Source organism: Phyllostomus hastatus, unplaced genomic scaffold (genome assembly GCF_019186645.2).
Source record: "Phyllostomus hastatus isolate PE091 unplaced genomic scaffold, TTU_PhHast_1.1 phas_contig_40, whole genome shotgun sequence".
NCBI classification, from domain to species: domain Eukaryota; kingdom Metazoa; phylum Chordata; class Mammalia; order Chiroptera; family Phyllostomidae; genus Phyllostomus; species Phyllostomus hastatus.
The window spans coordinates 41,349,441-41,375,406 of record NW_025333872.1 but is presented as its reverse complement, the minus strand read 5'-3'; the positions used below and the strand labels follow the sequence as shown (position 1 = coordinate 41,375,406).

The 25,966-nt window shown below is 34.6% G+C and overlaps 1 protein-coding gene across 2 annotated transcripts in view; it reads left to right on the top strand.

Annotated features, from left to right (window-relative positions):
- Positions 1 to 25,966, top strand: part of RNGTT (RNA guanylyltransferase and 5'-phosphatase) — a 242,293-nt gene that overhangs the window by 81,644 nt on the left and 134,683 nt on the right. For both annotated transcript variants that reach the window (XM_045843819.1, XM_045843818.1), the window contains exon 11: positions 4,321 to 4,485. In XM_045843819.1, the coding sequence (XP_045699775.1) occupies positions 4,321 to 4,485 (165 nt within the window). The remainder of the gene's footprint in view (positions 1 to 4,320; positions 4,486 to 25,966) is intronic.

The following is a 25,966-nucleotide window of genomic DNA, read 5'->3' as shown; positions in this document are numbered from 1 at the left end:
CCGTGTCTGAGAAGCACTTTATCTGCCCTTCCATTCTAAATGAAAGCTTTGCTGGATAGAGGAATCTTGGATGTAGGTCCTTGCCTTCATGGCTTGGAATACTTCTTTCCAGCCCCCTTTTGCCTGCAAGGTTTCTTTTGAGAAATCAGCTGACAGTCTGATGGGAATTCCTTTGTAGGTTACTGTCTCCTTATCTCTTGCTGCTTCTAGGATTCTCTCCTTCATTTTTACCTTGGCTAATGTAATTATGATGTGTCTTGGTGTGTTCCTCCTTGGGTCCAACTTCTTTGGGACTCTCTGAGCTTCTTGGGCTTCCTGGAAGTCTATTTCCTTTGCCGGAATGGAGAAGTTCTCCTTTATTATTTCTTCAAATAATTTTTCCACTTGTTGCTCTTCCTCTTCCCCTTCTGGTACCCCTATAATTCAGATATTGGAACATTTAAAGATATCCTGGAGGTTCCTAAGCTTCTCATTTTTTTTTATTTCTTATTTCTCCATTCTTTTCTGTTTAGTTGTTCCTTTCTTCCTTCTGGTCCACTCCATTGATGTGAGACCCAGCTTTCATTCCATCACTATTAGTTCCCTGTGCATTTTCCTTCATTTCTCTTACTGTAGCCTTCATTTTTTCATCTAATTTGCGACCAAATTCAACCAACTCTGTGAGCATCCTGATCACCAGTGCTTTGAACTGTGCATCTGATAGGTTGGCTATCTCTTGGTCACTTGAAAGTATTGGCTCTGAGGCTTTGATTTGTACCTCTGTTTGAGCCTTTTTTTTTTTTTTGGATCTGGTCACCCCTGTATGAGGGGCAGAGCCTTAGGTGTTCAACATGGTGGGGCACCCCAGTTGCTGGGTTTTGACGCATTATGTGGGGGTGGGGGCTGGGGGTCTGAGAGGGAACAATGGCACTTGCTCAGCCCTCCGTCCGATTTCAGTCCCTTCCACCTCTTCCCCCAAGCAAACTGGGCCTTTCTGGTGCTGATACCCTTTTGGGTGGGCTTGTGTATATTCTAGGACCCTGTGGGTCTCCCCAGTGAACTCTCCTGTGAGGCTGGGAGTCTCTCCTGGCACCTCAACCACCACAAGTGTTTTCAATTGGTGTTTGAGGCTTTATTTCCCAGTGCTGGGACCCTGGGTTGCTTGTCTGTTTTGCTCCCCTGTTTTGCCTGATTTATCTGAGTGAGAATGTGGGGCCACCTGGTCATCCAGCCGCCTTGAGTGCAGTGCCTTGCTTCATGACCACTGCCTCGCTGGGTCTGCCCATTGCCACCCCACACCTGGGGTCTGCCAGTTGCTGCCTGTGTGCCCAGGGTCTGCCTGTTGCTATCTTGTGCATCTGGGGTGCCTTGTGCGCCCGATGCCACTGCTTTTTTTTTGCCTCGACCCCTTTCTGCCTGGTTGCCCGACTCCTCCCCTTCTACCAGTCTGGATGAACGTGTCTAATTTAACTCCTTGGTTGTCCAGCTTCCATACAGTTCAATTTTCTGTCAGTTTTGGTTGTTATTTTGTTTCTAAATTGTTGTTATTATTTTGGTTGTGTGAGAAGGCACAGTGTGTCTCCATCTTGGCCGGAAGTTCCTTATTTTCTTTATTCTAATACTTTCTTGGATATAAATGTAGCAAACAATATTGTCTCCAAATTAGTATCCATAGAGCCAGAAAGTTTTTTCAATTTTAGTGAAATCATTACTTATTAGAACTCAAAGTTTGTGCAGTTGTCTTGTTTAAGAAATTCATTCATATTTTGCTGTAAAAAGATTAAATTATGTTTTTCATTGCTAAGTCTATAATCATTCATTCAACAAATACTTGTTGAGTGCCTTTTACCATATTTCATTGATTTTAAAGTCATGTTTTTTACATTTCTGATAGTAGGATATATTTATAATTGAAAGTATAATATATTTTATTCTTTAATTTACTATGGAACTTTCATTGATGATTAACCACTTTGTGTATTTTGAATCACCAAATTAAGGTCACTATTATAAAAATTAAAAAAAGTAATTAAAAACTTTTTAGTTTCTTAGTGTATTCTTTTGTCCAGGTAGAATTTCCTTGATCACCTTTGATAAGCCAAGTATTGTTCTAGGTATTGAACACAAATGAATAAGACACAATTTCTTGTCTTCATGGAATTCGTAATTTAATGCACTGGCCTCCAAAGAAGGCCACTTACACAACAGCAGTTCATTGGGGTTGAGAAGAAAACGGGAGAACTGCCGCTTATTTTTTATATATTAATTTGATTTTTATCTGTTTTATAACATTATACAGTTGTACATGTATGCAATTTACTAGAAGTTAATATGCATATATTATATATATTTGTTAGGATCTGTGTTTAAATTGGATACAAAATAAAAAAAATTCACAGACCATTGTCTTATGGATGAGCACATGAATGTCAATAAATATATAATATAACAACAAAGGTATATGGGAGATACAGAAATATATGAGAAGTAATAGAGAGGTGGAAGTATTCCAACTTACCCTGGGTATAGTTGAGTCATTAAGCATAGAATTGCTTTCAGAGAAAGTGACACAGATTACTTTTGAAGGATTGGGTCTTGTAGATCACCCATAATTAGATGGTTGTTAGCATACTTGATATGTGGTGATATGTGGTACATAGCAGGAAGTGAGAATGGGTGGGTGAATAGGGGGCCAGTTTACTCAAATAAGCATTTTAGCTGAGTTCTGTTTCTAATAGGACACTATTAAAGGTTTTAGTTATGGTAATGATACTTTTATTATTTTGGAAGATAAGTGTAGTGGCAGCATAAATAGTGTTTTGAAGTGAGAAAGAATTCAAAACAGGAAGGCCAATTAGTCAGCAGTTAGTGAGTACTTCTGTAGTCTCTTCTGACTGATTCAACACCTACGTACCGAGAACTTCCTTTACAATAGGCAGGATAGATTTGAAGGTAAAACTTGTATATATTCTTGTTGTTTTGGTGAATTTATGTATATTTTAAAGTAAAATGTATTGAGGAGGGAATTTAGACTAATATTTTTAACAGTTGTTAGACTTTTTATTTTCTTTAAAAAAGAGGGTTTGCTTATTTCACTTTAATTTTATGGGGGTCTGAATTAATCTGATAGGCCTAATAAATAAACTGAACATTTTAGGTTTTTTAACTTTTTGATGAGGTCGGTGACATGGACAATGTTAGACATGGACTAAGTGGTTACTTATTAGCATTTCCTCAATAAACACCCTTTACAAAGAGTTACGTGCCTTCATGTAAAGAGAACTTATTCTACAGCATAGCTAGCTCTTGGTTATTTTGTCTTGCTCCTTTTCCTTTACTGAGATTCAAAATTGTCATCCTGTCAAAGTTGAGAAAAAAATCATCCTCTAAGGTCTTTAATGTTTACAGCTTAAGGAAATGCTGCCACCCCTTTGTAAACATTTGCTTGGGTAAATGTTAGGTTGAGTAATAGATTAGAAAAGGGGAAGAAAAGTGAAAAATGCATAGAAGGGTGCCCAGTTGCAAAATAAAGAAGAGTGGTTCCTGATATTCTATTGAAGTGGTGCTGTTAGTCTGGATGATTACTGTCACCCAGTTGATGTGTTAAGTATATTTGTATATAGTATTAGGATAGGGCAAACTCCTACCCTCAACTGATACAGAAACTTACATGTACTTTTTATTTCATGGTTTAAACCATATATACTATATATGTATACCATATTGTATATATACATATGAGGGAGAAGAAAACTTCTTTATAACTGTTGAATGGAATACATTAAATAAACTTTGTTCTAGTTTTCAGAGTTGATATATTTGTCAAATAAATATCTTCTGATTATTGATGCTGGTAAAGTATTAGCACTTTAAATAACAAAAAACATTATAGGTGATGATGTTGCTTATTTTGATATGTTATTTGCTTATACTTTTTAGAATTATGTGGATTTTAGATTTTATACAGATTTTATGAATTTATATAATTTTACCAATTCACAAAAATAATAAAAATGATTAGTGAGTATATTAATACTTTAATTCAGATGTGAAAATTTTGGGTCAGTTTATATTAGATTTATACCACTTTCCCGTATTATTTTATGCATTCATAATTTTGAAATAAATAACTGTGTGTGCGTTTTGTGCCTAGGTATGCTTCCATCATTAGTGAAGTTCATTTGCAGGTTTGGCACGTGTGGTTGTGCAGGCTCTGTGGTGGACAGGTCCAAAGGACGCGGTTTTCACAGATTCCTGTGTATGGAGTGAGAGCCTAGATAATGTATGCTGAAAAAACAGTTTTCAGAGTTGAAATTGAAATAATTGTCTCATTTAATTTAGGCACAGCCTGTTGGAGACTGTGATTTTAATGTTCGTCTGCAGTGTATAGAACGAGAAATAATAAATCCTCGACATGAAAAAATGAAGGCTGGGCTCATTGACAAAACACAGGAACCATTTAGTGTCAGAAATAAGCCATTTTTTGACATTTCTACTTCAAGAAAGGTAATATTTTCTAAGTAATACTTATAATGTATCCTTGTTCAGCTTGTAAGAAGAATATGAATAACATTTTCCTGCCTAATTGTCTTGATTTTCCCAGAAATTTGTTGACTATGGTCCTATTTTGGACAAACATGTACAGTCTTTTCTTTAGTAAAATTCTCAGTGTTGGAAACTTAAGCTCGGTTGCTTCCTTATTTCTCATAATAGTTTTTGATCCATAGCTTTTATGATCTATATTACATTTTTTACAAAGCTCTAAGCATAGAGTTTTATAAGTGAAAATAACTTGTTAGGCCTTCTGAAGACCAAGATTATTAAAACATAGTCTTATTTAAAATAACCAGTTACTTATATATGTATATACATGCAGACATGGAAGGTTTCCTTTTATTATTTATTTTTGTTTTTGGGACACTTAAAATACATCATATTAAATATTCTGGGACTGTTGGTTTTTTACTTTAACAGTGTAGCTTGAAAATATTTCCATGTCAATGCATAGAGATTTGCTACATTTTTTGGGTGCTGCATAGTATTTGATAGTAAAAATGCACCATGAAATTATAATGTTTTTTGGAGGAGGGGTTATGATAGAATAGTATAGGAGATACAGCAACATATGCAATTGAGTTTTAATCTCCTTTCTAATATAATCTCATATGTTAGATGATGTAAGTTTTTGTTGTATTTTACCTGTTTCTACTCATGTCCACTTGATTTGGTATTTGTCCTTAGATACAATATTAGCAATAATTCCAGCACTATTGAGCCTTTTTCTTCTCAATATATAAGTATATAAATACATTGAAAAGAAAAAACATCAAATTATGCTTTTTTCATTAATATTTTGCGTAACTGCTGCTTGGCATGGGACTGTTGGCTGACTTCTGCAGCTGTGATCTTCCCACAGTTCACTGCTTGCCTTTTGTGCCTGTTTTGGCAGCAGACATATGATAGGGGTGCTTGAAAGAAAGAGCCCTTACGCTTCTGTGCCCTGCCCAATTGGTAGGGTAAGGATAACATTGCCAGTTAATGTGGGCCACACCCTTGGTGGAAATCTGCTTATTGGAGCTGTGTAGTCTTACAGAAATGTTTCCTAAATTATAATTTGGGCAAAAGCCAAATTGTGTCAGTTTGCATTCATTTTTTAAAAAACTGATTTGACAGCTTGTGCTGTCATACATCAAAGTTCAGCACTTAAGAAAATGTATCTTAGGATAGTTTCATTTGTCAAAATCAGTACTTCTTAGAAATATTTTGCAGTGGCTGACTATGAGAACTGTTCTTTAGGGATCTGAAACAGTCATATTGAACAACTTTTAATGTGTTTTTTCACTAGAAGAACATGATGCTCTTACTTTTCTCTCTTTATACATAACTTATATAATCCCCTTTAAAAACTGTAGGATTTTTTTAAAAGTTCTGTTATTTAGGATTTTAATTATTAGTCTCTTCTTCCCTTCTTTTCAGTTCTCATTGTTATTTTTGTTCTCAATTTCTCTTGAAATTGTTTTTGGTTGTAGTATGCAGAAGAAAAGCACATTCTGCAGCAGAGGTGGTCCAAAGGGGAAGACTGTAGTAACACCAGGTATAGGGTAGTGGCTACAGTTGACAGATTATTGTTCTAGAGATTCTTATTATTTTTATCTTTGCTAATGGGAATGGTAAGTAGTGATATTATGAATGATAAAGCATTTGTCAGGGGATATCATTTTTATGAGGGAAGCCAATTTTTATGTGGTTTTAAATAATTGACAACTATGGAAAAATACATACTTTTTCATAGAAAATAGAATTTCATTTCTGTATATCTATAAAATTTTTAGGATAACTTTGATTTTAAGACTATTAGTATAGCTCTGTTAGCCTTTTCCTTTTGTGTAATTTGATCCATCAAATACAGTACAGGGATAATATGTTGTTTAGTGTTTAACTGAATGTACATAGTTATAAGAGAGCATCCAAAATGGTAATAACAAGTATCAGTTTCTCAAATTACAGTTTTATTTGCATTTCCAGTTTGAAGGCCAATTAAAAAAGAATTATTTGTTTTTTGCCCTGGACACATGGCTCAGTTGGTTGGAATGTCATCCCATATACCAAAAAAGGTTGCGGTTTCAATCCTGGTCAGGGCACATACTTGGGTTGTGAGTTTGATCCCTAGTTGGGGCATGTACAGGAGGCAACCAGTTGATGTTTCTCTCTCACATCAATGTGCCTTGTCTCTCTCTCTCTCTACCCCCACCCCTCCTTCCTCTCTCTTTAAAATCAAGAAGCTTATCCTTGGGTGATGATTAAAAAAAATTAAAAAGAATTATTATTATTATTTTTTTTTATGGCTCAGTAGTATTCCATTGTGTAAATATGCCACAGCTTTTTTATCCACCCATCTACTGATGGACACTTGGGCTGTTTCTAGATCTTGGTTATTGTAAATAATGTTGCAATGACCACAGGGTTGCTTATATTCTTTCAAATTAGTGTTTTGAGTTTCTTTGGTTAAATTCCTAGCAGTGGAATTGCTGGGTCAAAAGGGAGTTCCATTTTTAATTTTTTGAGGTATCTCCATACTGCTTTCCACAGTCTGCATTCCCACCAACAGTGCAAAAGGTTTCCTTCTCTCCACATCCTTGCCAGCACTTGTTGATTGATTTATTGATGATATGGCCATTCTGACAGGTGTGAGATGATATCTCATTGTGGTTTTAATTTGCCCAGGGGCTGTCTCCTCAGCTCTCTCCCTAGAGCCATAAACCTCAGTCTCCCTCACCACCCTCCCTCTGCTGGAACTGAGTGGCTGAGATTTTGTGCATTGGCCCTTTAAGAGGTCACTGTGGTCTCTAGCAGACCTATGTCTCTCCCTGGTGGCCAGAATTCCTGCTGATTTTCACAGCCAAATGTTAGGTGGGCATCTCTTACTGGCTTTGGGCTGGGAGCCTGCCTTAGAGTTGAGACTCCACGCTTCTCAGGGGTAGCTTCTACAGCTGAGATATCCCTCTGGAACCTGAGCTGTAGCCCTTAGGAGCAGGTCCGGCCTTTTTATGTCTCTGCCCTTCCTACCAGTCTTGATGTGGTTTCCTCTGCAAATGCTTGGTTGTAAGACTTCTCCTCAGCTAGTCTTTAGCTGGTTATTCACATGGATTGCTCTATATCTTAATTGGAACTTCAGTTTGGTTCTAGGAGGAAGTGTGTGTAGCAGTTACCTTTTCTGCCTCCATCTTCTGTGTTTTTCTAAAAAAGTTGTTTTGACTATTCTAGTTATTTGCGTTTTCATATGAATTTTAGAATCAGATGTCAATTTTGACAAAAAAGCTTGCTGAGATTTGGATTGAAGTTTTGTTGAGTATATAGATCAATTGAGGTGAAGAATTGACATTCTATCAATGTCACATTTTCTAATTTATCAACCTGGTATATCTCTTTTTAAATTTAATTTTCTCTAAGAAATTTTCATAGTTGTAAACACAGGTTTTACTCATCTGACTTTTTAAAGATTTATTTAATACTTTTTGATAATTGTAAATAGTATTTTAAAAAATTAATCTCTAATTATAGTAATACATAGGAATACTTTGATTTTTCTATATATTAATTTTTTATCTTGTGAAACACTGATTATTTCTACAACTTTTTATAGATTCCATCAGACCTTTTTGGCATAGACAGTCATGTCAGCTGCAAACAAAGGGCACTTTTACTTAATCCTTTTCAATTTGCATATCTTTTCTTTCTTTTGCAGTGGCTAGACACCTCTGTCTCATTTAATGTGGAATACAAGTAGTGAGAGTGAATAACTTTGTTTGTTCCTCATCTTTGGACAGGAAGGTTTTGTTTTTAACTATGAAGGGTGATGTCAGCTGTAGGACTTTTGCAGATTTTAAAAATATAAGATGAATTTTTAAACTCAAAAGCTGTTGATTTTGTATACTAACTTTATTTCTCCAACTGCTTTGCTGCATTTTGTTATTGTTCGTAATAAAATTTTTAGTTGATTCACTTGGACCTTCTAGATATATTCAGTCATATTAAATATAAATAGAGTTTAACTTTTTAGATTTTTATAAATTAATTTTCTGTCATCTGATTGAGTTATACACCAGACAAGTTTAAGTTGTAGTAATAGTTATGGGGATACTTGTTTTTGTATTTTCCACATTTGTCAGAGTTGTGAAGTTTCACGGTGGAAGGGCCTTTTTATTCTCTGAATTTGTTATTAATATTAAATTTTACTTTGCTGAAATGAAGGAATATTATCTTTTTCTGCTTTTGGACTTATTATAAAGTATCATCAATTTTTGTTCTGTTCAGGTACTTCAAATAATGATATTTAAAATTTTTCTTGGTAAAGATTTTGATATATGTCAGGTATATTTGCTTTACTAATTATGTTTTATTTTAGTCTTTTATATTCATATTTATTTTGGGTTCAGTTGATTTGTCTTAGACTAAGGATGTTGAATCAAAGCTTCCTAAAACTAGTGTCTGTTTAATCATAATGCCTTCTAAAGTTTCTTCATTAATATTCATGCTTTTTGGTGATAATAAATTTATAGATTTTATTTATTCATTTGGATTTTTATTTCTTAGAATCATAAACTATTCTTTATTGACTTGTTTTGTCTTTTATTGCCTTGACTTCTAATTCTGTAACTAATATTGTGAGTCCTGTTTCTTTTTATATTTGGTTTTGTCTGTTTTGCAATTCACATTTTTTTGGAATTATATTATTTTAAGAATGTGCTTTGTATATAGCAGAGTATTTTCTTTGTGATCCACACTGTAAGTGTTTTGTTAAAGTTTTAAACTTTATTGAGATGTAATTGTATATCATACATTTTATTCACTTAAAATGTATAATTTGCCCTGGGTGGTGTGGCTCCGTGGATTGAGCACCAAACTGTAAAAAGCAAAGGGTCACTGGCTCAATTCCCAATCAGGGCACATGCCTGGGTTGCAGGCCAGGTCCCCACTAGGGGGCACACGAGAGGCAACCACACAGTGATGTTTCTCTCCCTCTCTTTCTCCCTTTCCTTCTCTGTAAAAATAAATAATAAAATCTTCAAAATGTATAATTTTATTGAATTCAATTCAGTGTACAGAGTTGTGCAACCGTTACTACAATCAATTTCAGAACATTTTCATCACCTCCAAAAGAAACTGTGTACCCAGTAGCAACCATTCCTCACACTTCCCCAAACCCCTAGCTGTTGACAGCCCCCAGTCTACTTTCTGTCTATTTTGACTTGCCTGTACTAGACATTTCATAGAAATGGAATAATACAATATGTGGTGTTTTGTGACTGGTTTCTTTGTGGCCTAATGTTGTTAAGATTCTTCTGCTTTGTAGTATAAATCAGTATTTTATTCCTTTTTATGGCTAAATAATACTTCAGTATATTTTGTTTATCCATTCTTTAGTTGATGGACATTTGATATATTTCCACTTTTTGGTTGTGGTGGATAATACTGCTATAAACATTTGAATGCAAGTTCTCATGTGAACATGTTTATAACTTTTATTATTTACAGTGATTTATTCCACTTACATTTATCCATATAACAGATATGTTGGGTATCAATACTGTCATTCTGTTCCATTTCTATATTTATAGTTAAACATAAATCTTTCATCTGCTTTTGAAATGTGTGTGAGTGCAATGTGTTTGTAGTTTTCTGGTGTTTTTGCATGGTTTGTATTTTCACTGTAGTTGGTTCATAATTATATTTTTATATGATATCCTTAGTTCTGTGTTTCTTTATACATCACCTATTACATTTTCATCTATGAATACTATAAGTGGCATATGTTTGCACCCTTTCTCTTTTACTCCCATTTCTCTACTCTTACTTTTTAATGATATTACTTTCCTACTGTTAAATATGCTTATGTTCTACTGATTTATTAGCATTAAATTAGAAACTTGGACTCCCAGTTTATCCTTTCTCCTCTCAATTTTTATTTATATTTTCATATTCTTAGGGTAGATGATTTTATATCTTTCTTTTTCTTTCACAGTTAAGTACTCTTTAATGGTTTAGAATAGTAGTCCTTTCCCATAAATTTCTCAGCTATTTCTTGCATGGCTGAAGTTTATCTCTTAGTAGTTTTCTCAAGAATACTTCCTGAGAACAGTAGTCCCTTAGTTCTTTCATGTTTGAAAATATTTGCTTATAACCTTTACTTTTAAAGGATTATTTGGAGGGATATAAAATCCTTGGCTCACACTGAACCTGTGAGTGCTGTTCCACTGTCTTCTACCATTTAATGTTACTGTGAAGGTTCCCCCCAACCCCTGTTTTAATTAACTTAATCTTTTTGTCTCTTTGCTCAAAAGATTGTTTCTTCATCTCTGAAGTTCAGTAATTTACTTGATATGTCTTGGAGTTAACTTTGCTAGGTTAGTTTAGTATGACACGCCCTTTTCATATGTAGATTCAGGTTTGGAGTTTTCTTGACTTGTTTCTTTAAATATTTGTAATGTTATATTGTTTGGTTTCCTTCTTTGGGCATTCTGACTATGCTCATACTACATCTCTTTTTCCATCTTCCAAAGCAGATGTTTTCAAACTTCTCATTGTGCATCAGAATTATTTAGAGGGCTTGTTAAAACAGATTGTTGAGTTTTACTCCCAGATTTTTTCATTTTGGTAGGTCTGTGGTAGCTTGAAAATTTGCAATTTCTCCCAAATTCCTGAGTGAAACTACAACTGCTGGTCAAGGGACTACTTTGACAATCTCTGCTCTAAATCTAATATTGGTGCCCAGGTCCTTTAAAACTTGTTTACCTTCGTTTCACTTCATTTTGTTGGGTCTTTTAAAGAATATCCTCTTTTGTGTCTTAATTTCTGTGTGATGATCATTTTTTCCCTTAAACTTTTCCTGTGTTTTGTTATGTTATCTTTTACTTGAATAAGATAACAGTTGTTATGCCATCATTTCCTTAAATCTTTACATTATTGCTTTGTTGTTTTTCTTTATAACAATGAGAATTATATTTTTAAAGTCATGTAAAGGTGTTTGGTAATAATTTTCAATCATTGTACAGCAGTATTTTTCTGCCAAGTCTGCTCTCTATTAGTATTGCATTTCTACCTTTTTATTTGGTATTTTTGTATCGATGCCATGTTAGTTTTCCTAAATTAACATTACTCATCTTTAAGTAAATTAGTCATTCCTGGTCAGTTATTTGCACGAGGTTGCTATGTGAGGGGGATTTGGGGAGGGATATTTTAGATTATGCTACCTAAAGTTTCACGTCCGCTGTAGAACCGGAATTGCTCTAGGGTACTGTGCCTTTTCTGTGTGATTCTTCTAAGTAGACTTGCCAAATCTGTTGCTCTAAACTTGTCCAGGAGCTGAAGTACTTCTGTTCCCAGTCCTTTCACCCTGATTTTTGCACTGTGTTTCAAACATTGAAATTAACTTTTATACTTACAGGCAAACTGTTTACTTTTAGGGAGTGTGTTTTTGTGCAGTTTCCAGCCATACTTTGAAGTTTTCTTAGACTTTTTTCTCCTGAGGTTTCTGGTATTTCAGAGTCTGTGGATTATATTTACCTCTGAGTTAAACAGAAAGCTGGGGTTACTTAAAAAGTCTCTTTGATAAAAAATCACACACAAAATCTTTCTTTATTGCTTAGATGTGATTTCCAGGAGGAGAAGGAGAAAGCTGCAATTTCAAGACAGGAATTTGAAAGCCTTGAATTTGATCAAAGCCTTGGGCAGTTTTATGATTTTTCTTAGAGATGATGTTCTTTTATATCATACCATTTACGTTTGACTAAAGAAATTTAAATAGTATTAACAGTTCATTTTTTCCTGTGACACATATTCCTATGTGTCATTGGAATTTATTTTGCTACTGTTAGATGAAGAAAATTGTAAGCATTACTAACTAGTATTTCAAGTCAAAATGTCCCAAACTGTTCATCAGGATATATTTTTTTAGATGGCAGAAATCTCCAAATGTAATCGGTAAGTGATACTTGATCCTTATTGCTCTTGTTTGATGGCCTAGAAGTTTCAGAGTTGTTCCCCTCAGCTGTCACTTTACTGAAGGTCAGCTCTCTCCTCTCTTTTAGTGATATTGATATTCCCTCTGTTGTTGTGGTTTATCTGTCAGCAGGTTTCTGTTCTCTGTATTTCAGAAATTTATTGAAATTTTATCATCTTCTGATGGTCCTCCAATTATTTTTTTATTTTTCTGGATCAGTTTCATTCCTGTAATTTTATTGATGTCTCTGGTTAAAGGGAGTGAAGTAAAGCCCTGACCTGGGGGCTCCAGTTGGTTGGAATGGGATCTTGTCCACCAAGAGGGTGCAGGTTTGATCTTCGGTCAGAGCACATACCTAGGTTGCCAGTTCAGTTCCCAGTTGGTGCACGTAGGAGAAACAACCAGTCAGTGTTTCTCTCTTCCATTGATTGATGTTTCTCTTTCTCTCCCTCTTACTCTCTCTAAAATCAATAAATATATTTGGATTTAAAAAAGGGGGGGTGAAGTATATATATATCATTTCTAACTACAGTGCTAAATCAAGTAGATTTTCAAAAAAATGCCCCTTAAATGCCCCTTGTACTTGAATCAGTTATTTTTTTAAGTATATTTATTGATTATGCTATTATAATAGTCCCATTTTTTTCTCCCCTTTATTCCCCTCCTCTTGGCGTCCCCCCTCCCACCAGTATTCCATGCCCCCCCACCACCTGAGTTCATATCTGAGAGTCGTACATACAAGTTCTTTGGCTTCTCCATTTCCCATATTATTCTTAACCTACCCCTGTCTGTTTTGTACCTACCATTTAAGCTTCTTATTCCTAGTATCTTTTTCCCCATTCTCCCCTCTCCCCTTCCCTGCTGATGACCCTCCATGTGATGTCCATTTCTGTGATTTTTCTGTTCCTGTTCTAGTCGTTTACTTAGTTCGTTTTTGTTTTTTTTTTCTTTAGGTTCAGTTGTTGACAGTTGTGAATTTGTTGTCATTTTACTGTTCATAGTTTTGATCTTTTTCTTAGATAAGTTCCTTTAACATTTCATAAAATAAGGGCTTGGTGATGATGAACTCCTTTAACTTGACATTATCTGGGAATCACTTTATCTGCCCTTCCATTCTAAATGAAAGCTTTGCTAGATAGAGTAATCTTGGATGTAGGTCCTTGCCTTTCATGACTTGGAATACTTCTTTCCAGGCCCTTCTTGCCTTCAAGGTTTCTTTTGAGAAATCAGCTGATAGTCTAATGGAAACTCCTTTGTAGGTAACTGTCTTCTTTTGTTGCTTTTAAGATTCTCTCCTTATCTTTAATCTTGTGTAATGTAATGATGATGTACCTTGGTGTGTGCTTCCTTGGGTCCAACTTCTTTGGGACTCTCTGAGCTTCCTGGACTTCCTGGAAGTCTATTTCCTTTGCCAGATTGGGAAAGTTCTCATTCATTATTTTTTTAATATGTTTTTGATTTCTTGCTGTTCCTCTTCTCCTTCTGGTACCCCTATGATTCAGATGTTGGAATGTTTAAAGTTGTTCCAGAGGTTCCTAAGTCTCTCCTCATTTTTTTGAATTCTTGTTTCTTTATTCTGTTCTGGTTGGATGTTTATTGCTTCCCTTTGTTTCAAATCATTAATTTGAGTCCCGGTTTCTTTCCCTTCACCGTTGGTTCCGTGTACATTTTCCTTTATTTTACTTTTCATAACCTTCACTTTTTCCTCTATTTTGTGACCATACTCAACCATTTCTTCATGGTGTAAACACCATAATTACTGGTGTTTTGAACTCTGCATCTGTTAGGTTGGCTATCTCTTCATTGCTCCATTTTTTTGGAGTTTTGATCTGTTCTTTCATTTGGGCCATTTTTCTTTGTTGTGGTGGTCCTGTTATGTTGTAAGAGGTGGAATCTTAGGACAGGGCAACCCACATTGCTGTGTTGTGGTGCTGTATGGGGGAGGGGTCAAAGAGTTAACAATGCCACTTGCTTGGCTTTTCACTGGCTTTCAGTCACTTCCCCTGCTACCTGAAAGCGAATTGGGCCCTTCTGGTGCTGGTTCCCAGGTGGGTGGCCTTGGGTATGTTCTGGGACCCTGTGAGTCCCTCCAGTGAACTCTCCTGTGAGGCTGGGAGTTTCTCCTGCTGCTGTAACCCCCACAGGTTTTTACAGCCAGAGGTTTTGAAGTTTTTGTTTCCTGAGTTGGAACCCTGGATACGTGCTCCCCAGTTGTTCCTCTTGGTTTACCGGCACACAAATGTAGGACAGCCATCTGCCGCCTCGCTTCCTTAGTGCTCCCCTGCTGCCTTGCTGAGCATCCTCTCCACCCTGGCTGCTGGTTTCAGCCACTCCTACCAGTTTGGATAAATGTTTTTTCCTTAGCTCCTTGATTGTTGGAGTGCCATACAGTTCTGTTTTCTGGCAGTTCTGGTTGTTTTTCTCATTTTCAATTTGTTGTCCTTTCAGTTGTGCAAGGAGGCAAAGTGTATCTACCTATGCCTCTGTCTTGACTGGTAGTCTATTTGAATCAGTTCTAAGTGTTCTGGTTTCTTTGGACATACTTAAAATTTTTATCTTGGATGTTGATTATATAATATGATGTCTTAATTTTTTTCTATTTTTCCTCCTGCATTCTGAAAAATCTTAAGATTGGATCACATAAAAAATTAATTTTCTGTAATGTCACTTTCTTTTCTCTAAAGTGGTTCCTTTTCTCTTTTCTGCAATAGTTTTCCTTTATTAACCTTCCCTTTCATCTCATTTTGTAATGTTTTTCTTCTTACCTAGTTTTTTCTTCTTACTTGATCTTTCTTTTTCTTAAGAGGTTTTGTCCTCTGGCATCCTACTGAGATATAAAACTTTTCTAAAACTTTATTCCTTATTAATGGAATTTTTAAATGGAATTTATTTTTAAAGTTCTATTTTTTCTATATCTTTTCATGATGGTGAAACTTCTCTTCCTTGAATAATGAAAGATTCATTTAGTCCTAGTACTTGTTAGGTGACAAGAATTGTAGATTGTTGTTTTCTGCCTTCTCTTTAAATTTTAGTTGCCAGTTGACGTTCATGGCAGTTGTCTGGCTGAGACTGTGCTGGAATGTAATGCAGCATTGTTTTGTACCCTTACTATGTGATCTTCTGAGCAGATGGAGTATATGAATATTCTATTTTCCAATACATTCTTCTCTCTGGGATCCTCCTGTCTTTTTTCAACTAGTGCACTTTTATACTCTGCCTCTCCCACCCCATCTCACACACACAAATAAAATAAATTTGAAAAAAAGAGAGAAAAAAGTGGAATGATCTAATAATCTCTTAGAAGATACATTCAATATCTTGTTGCTTTTCTGTTCTTGGAGTCATATTTTCTTGTGCAGTTTGATTGCTTTGCTAAAATTCTATGGAAAATATTTTTACAATGATATGTTTATTGTTTTGAAAATAAACTGCTATGTAGAATGAAAGAGTAAAGTGTGCGGCAGTGGTAAATTTACAGTGTGAGTGTGTAAAACACAGTTTTTTTCTTGTATTATTAATTGATTGTTATGTTATTTTCCATATGAACTACTATAAACCTACTTTTGCTCCACCCTGTACATGAGGATCTCCTTTCTAATAACTGTTGGGAGGATTAAACAAAGAATGACAAAAGCTATTCTTTTACTACATTTAATTTTTCAAGGGCATATAGTCATCCACTTTAATAGGAATTTGTCAAGTATTCACCTATAATTTTTTTGCATACTTTGCTAGGTAGGAAATTTAGGTTTATTTATATTTATGTATTTCATCTGCCGTTCAGATTTATTTCCTAGGTATTGTCTTTTCTTTAATTTTTTATTTTATACCTAAAAATAAGTTTATAGTTCTTCAATGTTTGTCCAAGACTAAGTAGTTCATAAAGAAAATCTAGCCATAAGGTTTGTTATTTGTATATACAAGTGTTCTGTTACTTTATCAATATTGTGTGTTTTTTTGTATCATAGTAAAAGAAAAATAACCTTTGAGAGTTTCTTATTGTAACTGTGGTTGAAGAGAAGAAAGAATCTTTGCCTAAATATGAAGGTCTGTTGTTTACACATAGAGGTTTTCAATGATTATGCCTAGTTTTTATGTAATTACAGATATAATGAAACTAGTTTTACTTAAAAATAGATGCAAGATAAAATGAGAATAACTTTCTATAATCTCATATTTCTAGTGTTCAGTTTTGCATTAATATCATTCATTATTGAAACTGAATATGGCCTGATGGATCCTTTCAGTCTCATTCATTTACCACTTTGGAGGAAATTTTAAGAAAATCACAGTAATACATAATAAAGAGAATTCTTAATTGCTTTTGTGTTGTGATTCTCAATTTTCTGTTGTCCCAGAAAACATTGTTTGATTTAGTAAGTCTTGTTACTGAAACATGAAGAAATTATTATGTCTTAAGCCAGATATATTTTAAATATTTCTATGAAAGATCATATTGTAATGTGGGATAATTTCTGTGTTTGCTCAATATAATAGTTCAATTATTATTATTATTATTATTTTTTTTTTTTTACAGTTAACATTCAGGAGATATATCTTAGTAGAGTCGGGAAAAAAAGATTATTGGCCTCTAAATTGATTAGGAGGCTCTTTCTTTTCAAAAAAGTCTGATAGAATAATTGTTCTAACCAAGTCTGGTTGTGAATCTACTGCAGGTTAACAAAGGCACAGGATTGATATATCACACGAATATCTTCAAATTCAATTGAACAATTTAAAAAAAGTACTAACTTTCATCAGTGTAGGCCAGTACTTTGGTATTAATACCCAACCTAATAGATTTTTTAGAGTTTTTAAGTGAAAGACTGAAGTTAAATAATAGCTTTTGCCCTTTCCAGTTGCTTAGAATAACTGAACCCTCTATTAGTCATTGTTGAAATGATGGAAGGTACATAGCTTCGTTCCTCCAGCATATGAGCTTAAAAGTAACTTTTATACTACATCTTAATGTTTTTAATTAACAAAACTCACTACACTCATCACATTGCTGGAAGAGTAGAATATTTAATACCTTCAGGCTTTCTTAAAACCTTCAATATATGTTTCAGTTCTTCCCCAAGAACTGAAAAGATGATATATAAATGGGAATAGAGACATGGCTAAGAAATACAAACTTTGTAGTGGGTAAGGAAAATCAGGGATATAATATATTTTTAGTTGGATTTTATGTCATGGTTATTGAACACACAACTTAGTAATTTTTATGCTCCAAGCTGAGCCAGTCTTACCAAAACTAAAATATGGGAAACTTGTGTGTTATTGTTGGACTGCAATAAAATTTTAAAATAATTTATAAAATTTGTAGTAGGATTGATTTGTGGCTACTTATTTTATGTGATGTTTTACTTATTGAAGTATTATTTTAAATATATTGTATAACATTCAGTTGTAGAAAATTTAGTCCATGATGATGACTTCACAGGGTGCAAGCAAAAAGAACTTGATTAAGTACTCCCCATATATGGCATAATCCTCTTATCTAATTAATTGGGTATGGTTTTATGTTTATTCAGGAAGACATTCAGAATTTACTTCAGAGAAGCTTCATATTCATTGGTTCAAACATTCTGCATAAGACTATTTATTAGGTTTTGTCTTTTTTTCCTAATATTAAAAAAATTAACCACATATTTATTGCTTTTATTTTTCCATTATAAATTTTATTACCAAAAAGTAGATAACATTTTTCTACTTACTTTGAGTTTTGCTTACTAATATATTGCTTAGAAATATTAACTAACCTCTTTTGTTTTTCTTTTAATATAAATAGTTTTACCTATTTATATTTTGTTTAAAATTTTAATGTATATTTTTATTCTGTATGTTTTGTCTTTTATTCTTTATATTTCTTTGTTCTCTATTATTAGAAAGCTTTTTAGAATGTTCTATATTCACGTTTGTTTTTTTAGTATATATATTTTTAAAGATTTTATTTATTTATTTTTAGAGAGGGAAGGGAGGGAGAAAGAGAGAGAGAGAAAACATCAATGTGCGTTTGCTGGGGGTCATAGCCTGCAACCCAGGCATGTACCCTGACTGGGAATCGAACCTGCGACACTTTGGTTTGCAGCCCGCGCTGAATCCACTGAGCTATGCCAGCCAGGGTTCGTTTTTTTAGTATATTTGATTCTACACCTTATATTTTAGTTTGCTTTTCAGATTTATTGAGAATAATGCATTCTAAAATTTAGCAAATTCTTTTTTCACATGTGTTTTAAACAAAGTTCTTCATAGATATATACTATATACTGAAATGTACATTACAAGTTTGTAGCTTCAAAAAATTTTCACAAAGAGAACAAATCTTTGGCACTGTTACACAAATCCAGAATTCTACCAGTATACCAAAGTCCCTGGATGCCCTCCTGATTTTTATCCTCTGTCCCCTTCTCCCCAGCAATTATCACCTTGCCCACTTCTCTTTTAATAAGTATTACATGTAATTGTCTTTGAACTCTATATAAATGTAAAGAAATATAATGTATTTGGTGTGTTTGGCTTCTTTTGGTTAACATTTGTACAATTAATCTCTTATTATATGTAGACATAGTTTGATGATTTTTACTGCAGTATAGTCTGATTGTACTATAATTATCCTTTCTATTGATAGATATTTGAGTTGTTTCTATCTTTGATTCTTACAAATAGTTTTGCTGTGAACATTTTAGCACACACAGGTATATTACGTAGGAACAAAACAGGAAACAGAGACAAATATGTGGTCACTTGAATTATGACGAAGGTTACATAGTAAACAGTGGGGAAAGAGTGCTGTTTGGTAGTGTTTGGTCAGTTGCATCCTATATCCCTCTTCTTTCCCCAAACCTAGAATTAATTTATAAAAAATTGTGTATTTATTCTTACATGTTTAAACTTCAGTTACCTTCAAAGTACTCTCCATTTGATGCAATATACCTATAGAGACTTTTTTCCCCACTGCTCAAAACAGTTTTTGAACTTGTCAATTTTGATGCCTTTTAGTGCTTCTGACATTTTTTGTTTTAACTGTTCCACATCAGCAAAATATTTCCCTTTGAGGACTTTTTATATCCAAGAAAACAAAAGAGAGTTGCTCAGGGTGGGATCAGATGAATAGGGAGGATGGGGCACAGGGATCATGCTGTTTCTGGTCAAAAACTGCCGAACGCTCAGCATGGTGTGGGCAGGTCCACTCGTAAATTGCCCATCATGAAATGGGCAAATGTGTTGAAAGAGTCTTCAAAAAAAATTCACTGAAGCCGAACTTAGCCTCTCACAATGCCAGCTGGTACGCTGATTCAGATGGGTTCCTTAGAAAATTTATGTAGTGGGGGAAGCCTGTGCTACAAGGGGCTGGCCCTCCAGAAGATAATTCTGTTTTTGTTTTTTGGGGGTGTGCCCCCTTGTATATTCCATTGTCTGAATGTACCACAATTATTTTTTCAGTTACTTACAGAAGGAAATCTTGAATGCTTCCAAGTTTTGGCAGTTACGAGTAAAGCTGCCATAAATATCCATGTGCAGGTTTTTGTGTGGACATTTGAGTAAATACCTAATGAGTCTGGTTGCTGGGTCGTAAGATAAGAGTGTGTTCAGCTTTGTAAGAAACTTCCAAACTGTCTTCCAAGGTGACTATCCTATTTTGTCCCACCAGCAGTGTATGAGAGTGCGTGTTGTTCCACATCCTGTTCAGCATTTGGTGTTGCCAGCGTTTTGGGTTTTGGCCATTCTAATAGGTGTGTAGTGGTATCTCATTGTCATTTCAATTTGCAGTTTTCTAATGACATATGATGTTGAGTATCTTTTCATATGCTTACTTGCAACCTGTATGTCTTAGGTGTTCAGGTCTTCTCTCCATTTTCAAATTCATTTGGTCATTTTCTTATTGTTGAGTTTAAAGAGTTCTTTGTATATTTTCGGTAATAGTTTTTTATCAGATGGGTTTTTTCACATATTTTTCCCAACTTGTGATTTATGTTCTCCCCTCTTGACATTGTCTTTCGCAGAACAGTTTTTAATTTTAATGAAGTCCAGTTTATCAATTATTTCTTCATGCATTGATACCTTTAGTATTGTGCCTTAAAAGCCATTGCTGTGCCTAGGGCCATGTAGATTTTCTCCTCTGTTATTTTCTGGGAGTTTTATAGTTTTGTGGTTTGAATAGGTCTGTGATCCATTTTGAGTCAAATTTTGTGAGTGGTGTAAGAGATCAATGAGGTAGAGTAGAAGCAAATGTCAGTAGAGCTGATAAAATTGAGGGCCTTGGATCCTAGGATTCTGGGTGGATTGTCTATATATGGGTGCTGGCAGGATGGTGGCACTCATAAAGAAGTAGACCTTGACTCAAGGGCTAAAGGTCTTGTGAGTTTGGTAGATGGCATTGGAAAATTAAAGTTAAGGGTAGAGTAACTGGTGGATGTGACCAGAAGATTAGGATGTTATACAAAAGTAAAAAGAAAAGTGTTGGAAATAGCTTTAAATTGCTGTGATAATGCACATCCTATATTTTGGATGGGATTTATGGTGGGTCATGTGTTTATTAGTTGCTTAAGCTCTTCATCCCCTTCTCTAGAACTTGCTACTTTCCATCTTCTTGGAGCTCTTCAATCATTGAGCCTCACCTTGCTTCCTCTGTTATTTTTTCTGTTAGTATAATAAGACTCTTCCTACTTGAGATCTTACTATTAATGTCCTTCTCTTTTCTGCAGTTCCTTTGAGATGCTAAAAAGGCATTTTAGAAAAAAAGATGATTTGTATTACCCCCTTTATCTTCTAAAAATATATAAAAATTACTTCTGGGGGATACTTAAGGTAAGGAAGAACAATATTTTAATTTATCAATACTTTATTCTAGTTCATAGGTATTATCACAACAACTATATTTCTGAATTAAAATCTCCCAATACTTTGCCATGATTCTTGAATTATTAACCAAAAAAAAGGTTAAAGATATTAATGACATAGTATTATCTATATTGAAACTTTTATTATGGGTATAATTTTATTAAACAAATGAACAGAATCCACTTTTCTTCTATTTATTATGAGTCTGAGAAGAAAAATTTCTAGCCACATAAATGGTTTTGGAGATTTAATATGGTTTGTTTTTTAGAAGAGAATTAGTGATTAAATTTGTGAAATTCTATTTATTACTGGTTTTTGGAGAGACCAACTTAATATCATTAAAATTATTCTCAGTATTCATTATACCAAGATCATTTTCTCCTGTTGATGATGGTTTTTGCAGCACAATGACAGCAAGTTTTAAACTGTGATGTGAGACCTGTAATGAATGGGTCACTGTCTTCATAGCCTTATTTTATCAGCAAACATGCATTAATCTTTAGGATGACTATATTTGGTTCCACATGGATAAAGTTAAATTAGACTTCTGGTTAACCTGATGCCTTGAGCTTATATTCTTAATCTATCTATTTTTTAATGATAGTGTATTTGACTAATATGTTTTTAGGTGCTTAAAATATTCAGGAGTAATTAGATATGATACTTAGCCTCACAAAGATTATACTTGGATAGAAGAAGTCAAACTGTTAAATGTTGAATCATCTTAGCTCTGTAAAGATGAAATGTTTTAAATCTAATGGGTAGTGAGGGCTGGGGTCATGGGAATAGACTTGGGTGATGAAGGAGGTATAAGAATAAGGATGAGTTAGGTGTTGTTTATGTTCAGAGTTGGGCATAGTATCTGAAAGAAATGGGCCTAAGAGTGTTTGTGCAAGTAGAGAAAAAAAAATATGGCTACCCATTACTTTTGATGGGATGACCAGAAAAACCAAACTGTAACAGACCCAAGAATGTAGCTTTTAGTCCTATCTGTCTAATATGTATGAGGTGAGATAAGTATACTTAATCCAGAACTATGGCAAGAGGAGCTGTCTGAGAAGAAAAGCATTTAAGTGAAAGCCTTACATATGTTTAGGATTCTTTTAGGCATGTTAGACTAGAGTTATTTATGCTGTAGAATATAAAGTCTTCATATTCTTATTTGGAAACAATGAGAGAGTAAGTCTCTCTCACCCTATGTCTCCCTCACCCCCACTCCCCTTTCCAAGGATGTGATTACATCCAGGAAAAAATGAAGGTTTAGGTAATTACATATCTAGGTCTCCTTTTCTAAATCTTGGTAGTGTACCTCAGTGTTTCATCAAGATATAATTAGGGTAGATTTTATTACTGATATTAGGAAGCTCCCAAAGATTTTTTTTAATGTTATTTTCAAGTAGAATCTTCAATGATTCATAGTTTTATATACTTCAGAATGACAGAATAATAATTCTAGATCAGTGCTTTTATTAAGTGCATTACCCTAACAATACCTAAAATACACTTTGCTTAGCCTTACCTCTGAAACCTACTATTTTGTGTCAAGTACCTCATCATAAACTATGGGTCTCTTCTGCTTGTTCTGTCCATTTCTTTTCCTCGTTCTCAAGGATTTTCATTTTTTCCATATGTTTATCATTGGCCTTTCTTTTGCATGTTCATAGATTTCCTGGTCATAGCCTAGGGACTTTGAGGGCAGATCCGTGTTCACATATGCTGTGTGCGCATGCGTGCGCCCCTACACTAGGCTGAGGTAGGATGGGGCCTCTTGGGGAGAGAATGTAAAGGTAGCTGCACCAAAGAGAAATAGTAAGAATTTTAAGTTGCATTTAGAGATTAATGGCAATATAGCTATGAAAGCAAGTATTCTTTAATGGTGTTAGTTAAGTCTCATGAACCATTTAATCTTTGCTGCATTAAATAGTTGACAAATGTTTAAGTACTAGAAATAAAATCGCTGTAACAGAAGTATAACATTTTGCTATTTTGTTCATGAAATATTTTATACAGTGGTCTAGGTAAAAATCTTAAGTCCTGTTTTTACGGTTTTGAACTTTCTATGCTCGCTTAAAGTTGATACAAAGAATACAGGAAATGTTATATGTTTTTTATATTGTGGAAAACAAAGTTTATTTCTTAAAGTCTCCTTCCATTTTCCTGGTACTTTATTGGGCTATAAAACATGTGTAGTTTACAGATAAATGCCATTTGATATCTCAGTATGGGTTGCCCTCATCCAGAGATACTCAGTGTCCTTTAAAGATCTCATCTGGGATGTCTGAACTGGGTCACTTTACCCATTAACTGACAGGGTGACAATGGCATCATTCTGTAGACTGCCATGGCTTGAATAGCCTCTTGGCAATAATGCCCAGCAGGGGAAGTCATATGCTTTCCTGCTGACGGTTGTGATTTGGAGGACAGTCTAAATTGTGGCAATTAGAGAAATACAGTGACAGACACTTTTATTGCAGTGAATTTAGGCCAACTGCACAGTCCCTACAACATTGCCCACCATTAGACACCAGCTGCAAATGAATATGGGAGTCCCAGGGCCACCCTCACTTTAGACCTTCTGGCTACAAATCTGAGGTTCCCAGGGAGTCCTTCAGGTTCAATAGTTTACCAGACAGACTCATAGAACTCAGGAAAGCACTATACTTACCATTACCTTTTTACTGTAACTAAAGGATACAAAATAAAACTGGCCAAAATTTAAAAGCCATGCCGGGTAAAATCTGGGAGGGGCCCAAATGTGAAGGTTCTGATTGTCCTGTTACCTACCCCTGGCTAATATGTATGGCAATATTAGAATATTGCCAACCAGGGAAGCTCACCCATGTGTTCAAAATCTGAGGTTTATATTGTGGTTCAGTCACACACTGTCTGCATGGCTGACCTTTAGTTTCTAGCCCCTTCCAGAGGTTTGGCTAATACATTTAGTCTCCAGTTTCTCTGGAGGTCAGAACTGATAAGGGCATATTCCACAGCCCCATCATAAATCATATTGTTAGGTTCTCCAACAAGCACAGATAGTCTCGTCAGGCAGGACATTCCAGGATCTAGAGATCAGCTCCTCGTAGTGGGGGGCAAAGGCCAGATGTCTCTTTTGGTAGAGTGCTTCATCCTTTGAGTGCTTCAGTACACACTCAAAGGATGTATTTTTGAATGAGATAGATTGTTTTGCAATTTACCATATTGTTCTTTGTTCAAAAATCTTAAATTATATTTTATAAGTAAGTATGATTTCCCTTTATGCTCAAATTATAAACCTCTTCCTTGGTTTCTTTATCTCTGTAATTTTTTTTTCTTGTGATATTCAGACCAGCCACTCTTGCAGCTTATTAGTTTTATTTTTAATTGTCTCATGTATTTATGGCTAAGTATTCCGTCTTTTCTTCCATTCCTTCCAAAAATGCTAAGTATCCTTCCAGACTAATGTGTCATGCTTTTCTATCCACAAAGAAAATACTCACTTATACTTTTACCAGCTGCAATCTGGATAAACATTTTAAAAAACATTTAGTAGAGGTTGCCTTGAAAAAAAAAAGAACTTAAAAAAATACATGATAAGGAAACTTGTACTATAGGCAGTGAGGCACATTAAAAGGTTTTTAGATGTGACTGTGACACAACAAATTGTTTTGAAAGTCAGTTCTAGCAGTAGTTAGTAGAAATTGGTTAGAGAATAAAAGTGAACCCACAGTCAAAAAGACCGGTTAGGAACCTTTTACTGTTGTCCCCATGGGAGATAATGAAGGCAATACGGGGTGGTTGGTGAGAAAGTTATTAACTATGAATGGTGATTTTAGCGTTTAAAAATACTTGCTCCTTTAATAAGCTGTATATGCATCAAATCAACAACTTTTAAATATCTTATAAATTTTAATGTTTTTATTTTACACAGCTGCTTGGGATGTAATACATTCCATGTATATTCTACCTAACCAATATATTTATATTTGCTTATCTTTAACAATCTTGTCACTGCGCAATTCATTTTTTATTTATTTAACACATGTGTGATGTGAGAATTTACTCTGTGGCAGATTACTATAAATAGATGTTGAGGATACAGTGATAATAAAATGTGATTCCTGATCTTAAAAAGTCCACAGCTCAGTTTGGTAATCAGACAATCAAACAGGAAAATCCTGTGGTGGAGAAAAGCACAGGTGCTATCAGAGTATGTCAAAGGCACATGTAACCTAGACTGGCAGTGTTAACCCCTGCTTTAGAAAAGTAGGTTAAGAACATGGATTCTGGAGCCAGAATGACTTTGGGTTTTTAGTTCCCTTAGTTACTTTTCTATCCCCTCAGAAATCTTTAAACATTTTTATTAAAAGCATTTACTGTAAAATTACTGTTTTGTGTGTATTTAGGTAGGCCCCAGAAAGTTTAAGCTCATACAATATTTATTTATTTTTTAAATTTTTAAAATAAAAAAAGATTTTACTTACTTTTAAATTGAGGGGAAGGAAGAGAAAAAGAAACATCAATGTGTGGTTGCCCCTGGCACACCCCCTACTAAGGACCCTGTCTGAAACCCAGGCATGTGCCCTGACTAGGAATTGAACCAGCAACCCTTTGCTTCACAGTCTGGTGCTCAATCCACTGAGCCACACCAGTCAGGGCACATACAAT